The following is a 15,846-nucleotide window of genomic DNA, read 5'->3' as shown; positions in this document are numbered from 1 at the left end:
TTATTTGGGTATTGACACGCTTGTCATTTCCTTGGTTGTGTACTCCATCACATTTGATTTGAAATTAAACAATGACTATGAATTTAAAGTGCTAAATTTCAGCTTTAAGGTCATTTTGATTATGACTTTGCCATTTTGTTGAGAGTTGTTATCTTTGTTAGTCAACTTAAATCATCCTGAACAGTGGCATCCATGTCATCCATGCTTGTGGCCATTTCTGTGGCCATTTTTCTCTTGCTTATTTCGGTGTAGCTGTGTAGAAAGATGGATCTTGATCCAGCCTACAAAACCTTGATTGGTGGGCTACCTGCCCTGCATCAAATAGCAGCCAGACAAAGTTCAGGTTGACACAAACACACCTCTACATGAATCTTTCTCTGTGTCTTTTGAGTGTATAAATGGGAAACTCTTTGCTAACATGTGAGTCAAAACAACTTTGCAAGGTGATAATATGTCAGTGTTTTGTGTTTTCAGTTTGAGAACACAGCCGTGAATCAGATAAATACAACATTATTGTCTGATTGTTTCACGGCGGTTACGTTCTAAAGCGCAAATAAACACACCCACACCTCTGCACACCTTTATACAAGCTCAGCCCCGCCCTCGCTCAAGCAGACACACAGACCTGAAGGTCTTTATACATCCATGACATAGAGAATGAGAGCAGAGCGGAGCAGAGGAGAGAGACGGAGACAGCGATGTAACCTGGTCACTACGCTAAGGGCCCAACCTCACACCCTGCCACTGTTATTGGCTGGGGGCTACACAACCACGGCCCAAAGGTTGACTCCCAGAAGTATCCTGAACACAGCAAAATAATAAGAAAATACAAGCAGAGGGCAGAGTCTCTGCAGATAAATACACTGCCACACACTTCTAGTGGGTCATAAGTGATGATGAGAGGATCATTTTTTGTAAGAGTCTATACTTTGTTTTTTAGGAAAATCCTGCATAGTGTACCTTTAAATGTATCACTTCATTCAGATTTATTTCAATTTGTTTAATTGTTTTTACTCCTTTAAAATTGAGGAGCTACTGTGCTTAAAAGTGGCTACAATTACACTATTCAACTGTAGTGGCTATGAACACCTTCAAGTTAAAGCTGGGAGTCAGAGCTTTAACCTTTATAGTCATTTTAAATCCAAGTGCTGGAGAACAGAGCCAACACAACCAAAAATATCTGCACTTGACTGTAAGAGCACTTTTCTTCATTTTGCCATAGTGGATAGAATCCCATATAGTGATATGTTGCAATGAGGTAATATATTTGAACAGGATTTTGTTCAAAAGCCCTATATAACACCTTCCTTTTATTTAGTGACATTTGTTTTGCTTTTCCTGCAGTCTCACCATCCATCCTGACAAGGTGCGAGTGGCATCTGGCCAGACAGCAGGGGTGGATAAAGACAAGGTATCTACTGCTGTGATACCATTCTGTTGGATCCTCAATAGAATTCTGACATCATTAAATACTATATACAGTATTTCCTTACTTACACATGCAGCATACATGCTTTTATTCATTAACCAATTTGCTATGAAAGTTGAAATCTCCCTGGTAACCCCAATGCATATATACTGTATTTTGCTGCAGTCTAAACCACTTTACGACCAGTTCAAAAAAAGTATTGAATTTTTGCACAAAAATAACAGGCAGTGTGTGCGTGTGTGTGTGCGTGTGTGTGGTGTGTCAGCCCCTACAGCCTTGTGTTCATATCTGGGACTCCACCACCCTGGTCACCCTGCAGCAGATCGGTCTGGGAACCTTCCAGAGAGGAGTGGGATCTGTTGCATTTTCCTTTGCTGTGAGTTGATTGTAATAACATGCTGTCTCAAATAATAGCCTTTATTTACCTCAACTGCTGAGAGAATCAGACCTTTATTTGAAATAGGCTTATATTAGAGACAGACCTTTTTTAGCATAATTCCATCAGTCATGTCATACACACCACTCTGCTGCTTTTCCTTTTCAACAATTATTTCCCATTGCTTTAACTATGCTGTTTTTGGATTGCTGTTAAGCTACAGTCACTGGAAAAATCTTCCATTCTTTTCTTTCCTGTTAGGCTTTTAATATGAAAAATCAACAAGTAGTATTGACTTTCGTTGACAGCACCTTAACATTGTCAAAAAATGGCAAAGTAGCAGTGAATGAAGATAGTATTTTTGTTACAAAAAGTAAGTGAGAGCAGCGGAGTGGTGAGTATGACATGACTGTTGGTGGAATTAGTGACTGTGGAAATGTACATTACAGTGAATTTACCATGTTTTTTTAACTGGCCTTTACTCATTTGGGATGTTGTTTTCAGGACTCTGGAGCGTTCCTTTGTGTGATTGATGATTCTAATGAACACATGCTGTCAGTATGGGACTGCAACAAGGGGACCAAGCATGCAGAGGTCAAGGTAAAGAACAGTATGGTTATGGTAAAGTGTAAATGAACTTAACAGGCTTTAGGTGCGATTACATTATGTTCCCAGTCACTGAATTTTCCAACTCCTTTACTATGGTAGGGATACTTATCACCAGATTTATTCCAAGCAGAAACACTGTTTGAAGTCCTGTTACTGTGTATTGTCAAGTTACTACAGGCCAACCACACTGAATATTACAGTGTTACAATAATAAAATGATAGCTTGATAATAGAGACATGGATACTTTTTTAAAAAATGAGCAAGAAAAAACAATTTTTTAAAGTGATAATATGTCAGATGTGTTTTCAGCTTGTTGAGGTGTTCCCCTTCCCTCATGTAGCCAAAAATAATGTGGTGGTAAAAAATAAATGGCGTTTCAGAAATTTGACAGAGGCAGGCTAGCAGTACACCTTGCTTCTAGTCTTTAAACGTCTTTGACCTATCGCTGTACTGGACACAAAGAGCTGGATCGGGTGTCAAACTTCCCATCTGACTCTGAACAACAAATGAGCCCACTTCCCAAAATGTCATACTGTTCCTTTAACAGGTTTTATTGCCATTCTGACTCCTCTGGGGTGGCATGCTTTTACAGTTTCAATAGGCTTTACATCATCTGACATTTATGAAATTATCACGATATCAGTCACCATCAATGGTTTCATACTCCCATGCTTAACCCATATCGGAACAATGGAATCCTTCAGTGAAAATGATCACCCGGGCTGCAGAACTGTGAACACAGTGACAGATATGCTGTTCTGCTGCCAGATGCCCAGCGTGGCTGCATGCTTAATGTGTAGATGCTTTTTTTTTATAAAGGAGGTCTGTTTGGAGAGTTTAAGGGGGGAGAAAGATGGCGGTAGTGTCTCTGCTATGCTTTTATGGGCTTTTATCCCAAAACTTCCCTGCAAGCAGTTTCAGCACTGCTGTCATGGCAACAGTGTAAATATTTTATACAGTGAATTTGTCTGTCTGTGTGTGTGTCTGTATGTTCTCTAATGCAGTAATGGGAATGCATAGAAGGGTGTTTGAACTTGTATATCATCTCAAGTCAAGGATTTAATGGGCTTGTGCAAGAACTTATATTTTCTGGAACTTAGCGTCCAGTGTGCATGGTGTTGAAGGCCAGCACTGACCCACACTGTATAAACATACAAGTTCATCCAACAGGAACAAGATAATTATACCCCCCTTCCCCTCTCCACAGCAGTGGAATAGTCCATATGCCACTTTACAGCACGCCCATGAATAGAGCTTTTTGTGTAGAGACGATGTTGCTGTACCTTCTGTACGTACTGTATGTATAGTTTACATCTTGTGTGTCTGTCTGGTTGCAAGAAAACATCTCAAGAAAAACATCCGTCATAGCTCTCATCAGGTTTCTGTAGAAAATACAAGATGCACAAATTTAACTTAAAGCAGCAATTCTTGTTTTTTTTTGACCAGTTGGGGGCAGCAGAACAAGCTGAAAACTCAACATCTGCTATACTTTCAGCTTTTCACTTAATCACATCTCACCATGGTTGTTACGACTAACATGTTACAGTGTTAGCAAACAGTTGTAAAGCAGATTTGTCAGAGCTTTTTTGCTACCTGCTGCTGCTGGAAAGGAGGTTGCAGGTGGTTAAAACAAATAATGAGCTAAAAGATGCTAAAAAGAACCATGAACCTGAGGGAACTGCAGAGTTGGATGATAATCCCTTGTGGGTTCTTCACGAAGAGTGACCTCCTTCACATTGCACATACATTTGATCCATTTTTTTAATAAAAATACTGGTTAGTGCACCTTTTAAATAGATGCATTAAGTGCATTCTGAAGCTCTTAAAGCTGCACTATTTATATTCACAATGAATATGTGAAATAATAAAATAATCATGTTAAAGAAGTAGCTTATAGTGAAGATCAACTCTGCAGTTCCCCTCAGCTCTACAGAGCTATTAAGTCTCTTTTAGTTAATTGTTTTATGGCCCACAAGTTAACTGTTTAGGTTCAGTCTCAGTGCTCTTATCAACCTTGATTCCTGGGTTTAGAGTGCTCTGACAACCCCACTGTACACATACATGACCGCAAATGAATGCTAACATTGCTCCATATCTGCTGGATGTTTATGTAAAGCCACAATATGTCAAGTGTGTGTGTGTGTGTGTGTGTGATGTTCAGCTCGTTATGGAATTCTGCCCCCATGTGGCCAAAAAAATGAGTTAATGCAGCTTTAAAGTGTCTACAATCAATACTTATATCATAATATCAAATGACAGTGTGTAATGTGGAAGGAGTCATTTGTAGAGATGAACCCAAAGAAAATAATCACCTATTCTGTAGTTCCCCTCAGCTTTATAGAGTTTTTCAGTTCATGTTTCCATGTGACAAAGGCTCGACTGATGAAGTAATCATTTAGCGTTGTGTTCCAGAGTACCAATGAGGCTGTTTTTGCTGTGGAGTTCAACCCCAGTGACAGTACCAACATCATCACCTGTGGTAAATCCCACGTCTACTTCTGGACACTGAGCGCAGGACAGTTCATGAAGAAACAAGGCATCTTTGGGGTAAGACACACCAGAGTTTATCTTGTTGTCAGTTTATCCTGACAACAAATAATTTTATGCCAGTTTCTATCTTTAAATTCACGTCAGTTCCCTTATTGTCTGTGTATGTACTATGAAATTAAAATTCAGCTTCCTCAGTTTGAGGGCAAAAAGGGAAGTAGGTACCATGAACAAAGAGAACTAAAAATTGAGAGGAAACAAATGAATTCTGAATAATACAAATATTGTGCAAATCCAAAAATAAACTAACAATCTGAGATAATCTAAGAAGTAAATCTGATTTAAATTGGACTCTTCAATGTCGATTTGAAATATGTTATTACTAGAGTAAATCCAGTATTTATTTTTAAACCAGTAATAAAAATAGATCAAATCACTGTTCTGAAAACAATACTCTTTTTCTATTCAGAAATACAAGAAGCCCAAGTTCATCCAGTGCTTTGTGTTCAGCCTGACTGGAGACGTTCTGACTGGAGACTCTGAGGGAAACATCCTGACGTGGGGAAAATCAGCAGCAGATATCAAAACTCTTGGTAAAGGAGCCAAAGGTCAGTACTGGAGACCCAAACACACTCAGTACAATGAAGCTACACCTTTGGAGACAAATGGGGACCAAATAACCGAGGCATACTTTCAAGCTTCATGATTAGTGTTGTCGAGTTTACTAGGAACTTTAAAAATATGTTTTTGAAGATTCAAATCCACTTTTGGATTGAAGCTGTCAATCACTGTTTTATGCATGGTACCAATATCAAAGGAAATTGTTATTTTTAACATTTTGGGAAATTCACTTGATTGCTTGCTTACCTCTAGTAAAATGAGAAAGTATCTTCTGCAATCCGAGAGACCTGTCTGACCTACAGCTATGGGAGACATGAGATGAAATGCTAAAATTTGAAACTGAGAGTTGACCTTCTGATCTTGAGCCCTGGAAAAAATAATGAAATTAAAATCTAAATAAAACTATGAAAAGTAAGCAAATAAAAGTATGTTAAACCTAAATGGATGAAAAGTGCTCCCTAAAAATGGAAATTTCAACATCAGTATTTCCATAATAACTGGGCAAATCCATCTGCTGATGAAGGTCATGTGCTATTATTGAAAATTCAGAACAGCTACTAAGGAACCATTAGATGAGTTAGTTTTGTCGGTATGGACAATTTTTGTTATTTATTTTCATTTTTTATTTGAAATTGTACTTTTTTTTCAGTCTGTGCTCACCTGTTAGATGATCCCACCACCAGAAGAGAGCCAAAAATCAGTTAAAGAACAATAACATTGGAAACTGAAAACATACCTTTTGAAACAATAAAAATATATAATTGGGAAATTGCTTGCCATCTTGTGAAGGAAAAGCAGATCTAGACAACAAAATAGATATTGTACTAGGAACAAAAATTGTATTTGTATATGAAATGTCACAAATCACAAAATCTGAAAAACTGGATTCAGACAAATTTCAGAAATTAAACCAAATTATGAGTTGAAAAAATCTTATATACTACATTTATATTTCAGTTAGTCATTTAATTTTTTCAGGGTATTAGTACTTAAACTTTTAGTTCCAAATTTGAGCTTTTCATATATATTATTTTGAAAACTGACAAAATTTTTGGCTTACGTTCAACTCTATCCGCACTGATAAACCAGCTGAATATGTCTTTGGTGTCTCACAGAGACCTTCCAGATCATGCGACAGACCAGAGCCCACGAAGGCAGCGTGTTCACCCTGTGCACCCTGCAGGGTGGTGCTCTGCTCAGTGGAGGAGGGAAAGACCGCAAGATCATCCGCTGGAGCGCTGACCTGGCACCTGAGAGAGAGTGTGAGGTGAACCAAAAGTGTGTGTGTGTGTGTGTGTGTGTGTGTGTGTTGGTAGAGAGCTGTACATTCAAATTTGAGATCAAGCCTTGTTGATTTATGTGATATATTTGTCCAGATTCCAGAGAAGTTTGGGGCAGTCCGCACCATTACAGATGTGGATGGGGAGGAACTGTTAGTTGGAACAACCAGAAATGCTATCCTCAGAGGCACCTTCTCCGACGGATTTGTGGCTATAGTGCAGGTATGCACATAATGGGGTTTGTCAAGTTTTTTTGGAATGGATATTTTTACACTGAAGCTGTTAAACTCTATTGCAAGTACTGTGTTAAAGGAGAACTTCAACAATTTGGTAAATACAGTTGTTTACCTTCTTTCCAGTAGTTAGATGAGATGATATTTTTCATTTCAGAGATAGGTCATCTATTCAGCCTAGCTTAGCATAAACACTGGGAAACTGCTTGCTTTGCTCAGATATAAGTATCGAGCTTCTCCTCAGCTTCCTGGTAAGTTAGCAAATGTGTATTTTCCAAAATGTTGGAATATTCCTGCAGTGTATTAAAGGAGCAATAAACGATATTCAGCCTCACTAGATGTCAGCAAAGAACTATTTGCTATGTAAAGATATAGTGACATAACAGCAGTCCTGTTGCCTGAGCAGAGAATGAAGTCACACTCCTTCTTTGTGTGTTGTTATCTGAGCTTCTCTGTTCTTTGTTTTGGTTGCCGGTCTGGTCGTGCTTTCATGTTAGTGCATGTTAGTGGATGTGAGTCCCTCCGTCTCCTCTGCGTCTGTTTCCAGAGATGGCGGCTGCGTCACAGACTTTCTCAAATTACAGCTAAACAGTATACTAAAATATGTTTCTGCAAACATTTGCAGCGAGAAACAGGCAACGGACTAACAGAATCTTGATCCATATTTGATCAGCACCGCCTACTTTGACAGTTTGATCTGAGTTTTTTGAGCTGTCAGTTCAGGGACTGCTTTCTCTTTTTTTCCCAACTTTATTGAGTAAACGACGCACACATTTGTCTTGGTCTGAGATGTTGGTGTTATAGTGCAACATCTAGTGGCTGAATGTTGTGTATTGCAACTTAAACTCTTCTGTAAACCTAAGTTAAATATGTTTGGTACGGAACAGGATTAGAGCCACTTGTGAAAAATTTATTTGGGTTCTGAGTTTAAAGTCAGAATACTGTTGTTTTTACAGTATGTGCTACATATTTATGTTTAAGTAAACTACCACAAATTACCTGATGCACAGTAAACCAGGGGCAGGAAAGTATTTCAGAATAAGACTGGGCAGTATATTAATCTCCCATTTGTAGTTTTCTGCGCACATGATTGGCATAAAAATTACTGAGTACATACATACTGCACAGAGATTGGAATGACTGTGTGGGTCACAACTCATTTTCCTTCCATGTCCGCCTAACGTGTTAATCTCAGTATTTTGTATCCACATTTATTCAGACTGCGTAGATCCCACAGATTTCAGTCAACAGCTGGCATCAGAAAGCATTTCACTGGGTGCATGTAGTCTCCTGTGGCCACTTGTGATGGAATTTTGCTTTCCTGCCCACATATGATTTTATCAGTGGGAAACTGAAACCACTTTCAGACAGAAAGCAAGATTCTGAAGGCTTGCAGGCAGCGCCTAGAGACCGCAGTGATCATTACACCCCACAGACAGAATGAACAACATCCAGATGATTTTGTTATTATTCGGGCAGTACCAGTAGTTGGAATAAAAGTGCAAAGTTTGTCCTGAGGGTGGTGCCAGAGGTAAATCCAATGAGATTATTAATTTATTTTGTGGAGTATGAATATGCCTGTTAGAATATGAGATATCTTGGTTGCAATATTGATATTTTAGCCTGAGGGTGGTGTTAAAGAACAGCTCATGTTGTCTAAAATTGCATCCTTTTTGTATATTTTGGCAGGATAGTGGTGCTAGAGGAAAAGTCAGGGAGTCACCCAAAATCATCATCATTCTCTGGGTTTTATGAATATCAGTCAGCACAGCAAATGTCATTGACATAAGTCATTAGATTATGAAATTCCTTGTCATGGACCAAAGAGGTTAAGGGCTACGCAAATCCTCAAAATATCACCAAAGTCACTAGGAATGTTTTTTGCAGGGAAACCTGACACACATATATATGCTGTATCTTATCCAGCTTTAACATGGAGAGTTGGCAGATCATTCATAACAAACACCCAGCTTGGTGTTGGGTACCAGCGCAAAGATACACCTGTGCTTGTGACTCTAATGAGCTGTTGCCAAGGCATCCTTCATGCTTTTTTTGGGGCATTCACACCTGTTGAGTGTGTACTTGTGATGCATTCACCTAAAATACAATATGCAGCATTTAGAGTAGGGTTGCATTGACACTGATGCATGGAAGTAGCATTTTATTAATCTATTTTCATTATATGTGTGTGTGTGTGTTTCAGGGTCATTTAGATGAGATGTGGGGGCTGGCTACACATCCCTCTGTGAACATCTTCCTCACCTGTGGTCATGACAGGCAGGTGTGTTTGTGGAACACAGAGGAACACAAGCTGGACTGGGGCATCACTCTGGAGGTAGGACGCACTGATCCTAGATTTCTTTATGCACCAAATCTATTCACCGCTGAGTAACAGTACTGATATTTGAATAAAACACCTTGATGACACACATGTGTTAACTAGTCCTGTGTGTCTCTGGCAGGAGTATGGGTTGTGTGCTGATTTCTGCCCTGTTGGATCGGTGGTTTCAGTCGGCCTCAGCACAGGAAGGTAAAACAACGCAGTTAGAGTTACATATTACACAGATGAAGATGGATACCACTCTCATGTTTGTGTGTTATGCATGGAACTGGAATCAAGACGTGGTTAGCCTAGTTTAGCATAAAGACTTGATGCAGTTCCAGTATATAACTCCCCTTAAAACCACACATTTTAGATTTCTGTTAGTGTACATATTAAAAAAACAAGATACAACGTGTTAATCAGGGAGCTTTAGAGGTGTTGGTAGGCGTATTTTTTAACTTTGGACAGAGCCAGTCTCGTTTGTTTGTTGTTGTTTTTTTTGTTTCAGTTCATTTAGGTTAACGCATGACGCAGACAGAAAAACAGTAAAAAGCTCTGTAGAGCTGAGGGGAACTGCAGAGGTGGTGATAATTTGTTACTATGAGCGACACCTTTCACATTACACATAGTCATCTGACCCATTGTTATTATCATGAAAAAATATTGATAATAGCAGCTTTAACACACAACCGCAAGGTTGATATCAATCTGTCACTGTTGTAAAGAAAACAAATAGGCCTATCTTCTACTTCTACCTTTAATGTAACACGTCATCTGCAGTTATCATAACTGACACACATCTCTGTCCTGTTGATCTCTGTAACAGGTGGATGGTCTTTGACCTGCTGACCAGGGAGGTTGTCTCTGAGTTCACCGATGGGAACGAGCAGCTATCTGTGATGAGATACTCACCAGGTCAGAGTTCACTGCCTGCACTCTGTCGTCAAACTACTTTCACAATTATGAACACAGAGGTCAGGCCGTGTCAATAACCACACAATCAAATGTGGAATCAATTCTATGTGGAATTACTGGATCATCTTTTAAAAGAGTCCACCATTTCCTGCATTAGAGCTGTATTTCTTTATTGGTGACCTCAAAATTCAGAAGTCAATGAAATCTAAAAAGCTAACTAGAAGGGATTGTCTTTAATCTTTTTTTAGAGGGATTAAACAAAAAAAATTAAGTATTTCTTCGGGCATTTTTGTCTTTATTTTCAATAGTAGGCAGTAGACATGTGACAGGAAATGAGGAGAGAGGACATGCAACAAATAAAATCCAAAAATATGTCCCCTAAGAGAAAACTGTGATGGAAATCCCCTTTACTCTGTGAATTGCCTCTTGTGTTTTCAGATGGCAGCTTTTTAGCTGTTGGATCTCATGACAACTTTATCTACATCTACAATGTGACAGAGAGTGGCCGACGTTACGCTCGCTTTGGGAAATGTAACGTGAGTTGAATCTCAAAATCCATATCTAAAAGTACCCGTTTGTTCCTTTGACTTTCTGTAAGTGCAGTTTGTTTTTATGCCTTTTCAGTCATGGTACATATGACTGCTAATGCTGCTAATATAAACAAATCATACGTGTGAATGTTACCACTTCCTATGTAATAACACAGGAATATTACAGGATAAGTCTGGTGATATTCTATATTTCTGAAAAGAGCTAAACCAACAATGAATTCTACACTGTAGTTTCTTTTGACTCAATCTCACACACACCATCCTGCTACCAGAAAAGTGCCAAATGTGGATCCTACAAATCTGAGATCAGAGGCTTTCTGCTTACAGACTGTTAGCAACTGGGCTAATGCAACACATTGGCTACACTCTGTCACCTTCCCTTTTCCCACCAGGCATTGCTTGTTCACTTAAAACACATGATACACATGGCTACTGCCCAGGAGCCCCAAACGTCCCAGATTACCCAGATCACCTGTCCTGCATTTTTATGTATACCATACTTTGTTTTTGAACTGTTGAACATACAGAGAGAAAGAGAAAGGAAACATGGGTAGAGAGAGGGATATGATGTGTTACCACAGCGCCCCTATATTACATTTTTTGCTGTGTATTTTTATATATTGTGCCTTGTAGAAGGGCCCTGTGTCAAAATCTAGTTTAGCATCTTAAATATTTCACTTTGCTTACATAGTGCATGAACTTAAAGGACCAGTGTGTAGGATGTAGTGGCATCTAGTGGTGAGGTTGCAGATTGCAACCAACTGAATACCCCCCCCCCCCCCCTCCTTCCAAGTGCATGGAGAACCTGTGGTGGCCATGAAACTCGCGAAAAATGCAAAAGGCCCTTTCTAGAGCTAGCTTTTGGTTTGTCCACTCTGGGCTACTGCAGAAACATGGTGGTGCAACATGGCGGGCTCCGTGGAAGAGGACCTGCTCCCTATGTAGATATAAAGGGCTCATTCTAAGGTAACAAAAACACAACGATTCTTATTTTCACATCATTATACACTAATTAAAACATACTTATAAATATTATATTCCATTTCTGCCAAGTGTGTTCTGCTAGAAACCACTAAATTCTACACACTGCACCTTTAAACAAATTTGCTTTCATGGTTCTAATCCAGCTGTGGGGATTTGAAGAGCAGAACTAGTAGGAACCAGTGGTCTTTGAGCTTAGAGCCACAGACAGGGTAGAGGAGACAGACTAACACATTATTGGTTTTGCTCTTTTCATGGGATTTATTGACAGTGAAAAATATCAAATAATGCACTCTATGATTAAAACTGTTTACAGTGACACTAAATCTCTCCATCTGTCCACTCAGGGCCACTCCAGCTTCATAACTCACCTGGATTGGTCCAAAGATGGGAAGTACATCATGTCTAACTCAGGCGACTATGAGATCCTTTACTGTGAGTGAATATATCTTCATGTATTTACATCCTCAGACAATATAACTGAAGTTGTCCACATCTTATCTACTGATCTGACTGGAGATGGGTGTGTTTTGACAGGGGACATTGCTGCAGGCTGTAAACTGTTGAGGAATCGCTATGAGAGCAAAGACAGAGAATGGGCATCCTACACCTGCGTGCTGGGCTTCCACGTCATGGGTAAGAAATAGAAACTCAAGTTTCCAAACATTTGTGACAGGAAGTGAAAATGAGGATGTTGACTGTGTCGCTGTGGTCCTCCAGGTGTGTGGTTGGAGGGCTCTGACGGCACAGACATCAACGCTCTGTGTCGCTCTCACAATGAGAAGATGGTGGCAGTGGCTGACGACTTCTGTAAAGTCCATCTCTTCCAGTACCCCTGTCCTAAACCCAAGGTAAAGCTCATCTCACAGCAAATACTGTTCTTTAACTGCTTCCGTAAAAGAAAGTAGAAAAACCTGTTTTGGGTTGTCACATGGAACTGGAGGTGAGTTTTTGTCCGTCACATCTGAAAATCAAACTTTTTCCATTCTTTGTGTGAAGCATAGTCACCTTTCTTGTAGATTGTAAATGGCAACGTTTAATTTCTCAAATGATTTGCATAATTTCACTTTGAGGGTGGCATTTCAGAAAGCCCACAAGATCATCACTGAGGAGACAGGCAGCTTCTACACTGCCTTCCTCATGTGCCTCCAGGTCAGATTTAGTGATTTAGTAATGTTCTATCTGGAGATTCAGCCCAACAGAAGAGTTAAGGTAGAATTATACTTGTGCATCACAGTGTAAGTGTACAACAGTCCCAGCTAGAGAACCTCCAGTGATTTATAGTTATAGTGATGATTATTATTAAAGATCTCTTGACAGTTTTAAGACATATTCCATGTTCCAATTCTTTTTTTAATTACCTCGTTCCTGCGTTCTTAAAATAAATTGTACTCCTTCTCATTCCTGAATATGTAAATATTGCTTATTTCAAAAGTTTTGCTGCTGGACCATTCTCAATGTATGTGCGCTGGAGGCTTCAAGTTTCCACATCATCCTTTTATAAGTTACATATGAGGCCAGTATTGGCTCCAGACAAGTTGTGATGTCACAAGTCATGCATGTAGTCACAAGTTTTAAACAGATTTAAGGTGAGCACAGAGAAACATTCCTTCTTCAGCAGATGAATGTGAAAACAAACATCATTCTGCACAGAGAAGAGAACAACATCACAGTGAAGTAACAAAAAGCAAAACACATATTTGAGTGGAGAGGGACTTTATTATATCAATCTATAACGGGCTCTGAATTGGTGATATTTTTTTCACTTAGTTAACCTATCACATGATTACACAGTTTGACGCAACATTTGCACTTCTTCTCAGTGTCATAACTGCAGCTGGAATCAGCAGGACATACTGTCCATCAAGGATAAACATCCACTAATCCGCTTAGAAATCACATGCAGTAGCAGCTTCTCATAACCTCACATCTTGGCTTATAATCATCATGTTTTCTACAGTAATCCAGTGACTGTGTCTGTACATTGATGGATCTGCTAGTCACCAAAGCAGTGTTAGTTTTTCACGGAGCTGATACCCTGCTTTGATATTCAGACACTCTGAGGTTCATCCTCAATAACTGTTCACCAGTCTTCAGCAGATTCACTACATATGTTGTGTAGTGCAGGATAAGCTGACTGATGTTCCACAAGTTGTTATTTTACCTCATGATGACATATTGAATCCAGCTGCTTTGTGCAACTTGACAGCAGCTGGTAAAAAGACTATCAGAGGTTAAGAACTGTCTTAAAAGTGTATTTTATTAACACTCAAAACCACCTTTATTTCATTTGGACTTCCTGCCAGTGAATCTGTTTTTAAAACATGCAAATTCCATTCCAAAGCTATTCTGACTTGTTCATTTCCACCATTCCACCCTAAAGCGTTACATTTCCCTGCCTTCATAGCACCACTGCAACTCCAGACAGATGTGTTGAACATAATCAGGCCGTATGGTGTTTTAATTATATTCCCCAAATGAACTGTGTTTACATCCTTCTCTGTAATTCACTCTATCACATAGAACAGCATTTGACTTGCCTCAACTTCAACCTTTTATTTGTACGGCAGCTTTTACACAGGCTAGTGCAATTCTAACTGCTTACATTTTTAAAAATGTAAAAATAAAAGCAATGAAAGAGATAGAAATAGATTTTAATAAACGGTAAAATCCATAAAAGACACACTCTAAACTTGATACATCGCAAGCATGTCAGACATGTAGGCTGCTGCAAGACCATGGAGTGCTTTACAAACAAATAAAACCAATATGAAAAGTGACAAGAGACAAATGTGAGGAGTGTGTATGTAGTTTCATGTTTTGAGCAGTGCGTGTCAGTTACATCATAGCTACAGCAGCTACCTGTATGGTTCTGTTGATCATCTCCTGCTAATACACATAAATCCAGTTCTGCATCAGCAGGTCTATACATGTCATCTGCTGATGATCCTTTCCATGTAGATTTCATCAGCAGGTCTGACAGCTGCTCTGCGTGATGACAGTGGTTTTGGTTGGTTTCTGCTGGATTCATTTACATCACAAACAAATGAAGGGGGTGCTGTTGTTTTTTTTCCAGAGCAGATGGAGTTACAGCTTTCACAATAATTTGATTAGCAGTGCGTTCATCCACAGTCTTCCCTCTTTCTCTCCCGCCAGGCACCAAGCCACAGGTATGAGGGCCACGGCAGCCACGTCACCAACGTCTGCTTCACCCACAGCGACTCCCACCTGCTCTCCATGGGCGGCAAGGACACCTGCATCCTTCAGTGGAAGGTGATGGGAGGCGGGGCAGGCGGCAGCAGGGAGAGACTTGCCTCGGCCTCATCCACCTCCACCAGCTCTCCAGAACCTGCCACCAGCTAGGAACGACATGACAGAGAGGGAAGTTTTTACACACAGCCAGAGAGGCGTGTAAGTCAGTGGACGGCAGCCTGTTATTGGCTCTTGGGTGCCACTGCTGCCTCAGTTTCATACAGAACATGTAGAGGAATCCTCTTCAGGAGGAATGTTCATATTAAATGTACACTTATGCACCTCTATAATCATGTTTAATCCTTGTGAACTGGACAGTGTGATGTACTTACCATAGCACAGACTGTTGAACATGTGGAGAAGATCATTGGAAGTCATATGTTTGCTGGTACAGAACATGACTTGACTGCTGTGGTGACAAAGACTTTGGTTTCAGTGAACATTCCTGTGTTTTAGTTTCACGTCCATCTCGTTCTGCATTGTGGCGTGCGCCATCATAAGTGCCTTATTATGACATAATGTTTTATATGTTTTTTAATATTTCCAAGTGTTTGGTTGACATCTGAGCTAATATTGAAGCTGTTTTTATGCTTGCGCTAGACAGACTGTGACAAACCTTTTCAAATGTCAAATCAACTCTCAGCATTTCTGACTAATTAATTTCTCATTTTTAGTAGATCAGTACACTTGAAAATGATTAGTACAGTTTTATATATATTTAAAAGAATGTCAGGAATACTGTGATGTTGCATCTGTCAATCTCCTAATAAATAACTGATGACTGGAAA

General features: G+C 39.6%; 1 protein-coding gene across 2 annotated transcripts in view; it reads left to right on the top strand.

Annotated features, from left to right (window-relative positions):
- eml3 (EMAP like 3) overlaps positions 1-15,846 on the top strand; it is a 54,725-nt gene extending 38,879 nt beyond the window's left edge. For both annotated transcript variants that reach the window (XM_067578984.1, XM_067578983.1), the window contains 15 exons: positions 1,345-1,411; positions 1,695-1,805; positions 2,310-2,405; positions 4,828-4,962; positions 5,372-5,510; positions 6,639-6,790; positions 6,900-7,025; positions 9,240-9,371; positions 9,499-9,566; positions 10,186-10,274; positions 10,713-10,810; positions 12,154-12,241; positions 12,344-12,442; positions 12,527-12,657; positions 14,963-15,846. In XM_067578984.1, coding sequence (XP_067435085.1) covers positions 1,345-1,411; positions 1,695-1,805; positions 2,310-2,405; positions 4,828-4,962; positions 5,372-5,510; positions 6,639-6,790; positions 6,900-7,025; positions 9,240-9,371; positions 9,499-9,566; positions 10,186-10,274; positions 10,713-10,810; positions 12,154-12,241; positions 12,344-12,442; positions 12,527-12,657; positions 14,963-15,169 — 1,738 coding nt within the window. In that variant the 3' untranslated portion in view covers positions 15,170-15,846. The remainder of the gene's footprint in view (positions 1-1,344; positions 1,412-1,694; positions 1,806-2,309; positions 2,406-4,827; positions 4,963-5,371; positions 5,511-6,638; positions 6,791-6,899; positions 7,026-9,239; positions 9,372-9,498; positions 9,567-10,185; positions 10,275-10,712; positions 10,811-12,153; positions 12,242-12,343; positions 12,443-12,526; positions 12,658-14,962) is intronic.

This window comes from Thunnus thynnus, chromosome 22 (assembly GCF_963924715.1).
Source record: "Thunnus thynnus chromosome 22, fThuThy2.1, whole genome shotgun sequence".
Lineage (NCBI taxonomy): Eukaryota > Metazoa > Chordata > Actinopteri > Scombriformes > Scombridae > Thunnus > Thunnus thynnus.
The sequence above is the reverse complement of the archived record's forward strand: the minus strand, read 5'-3'. Positions and strand labels throughout refer to the sequence as shown.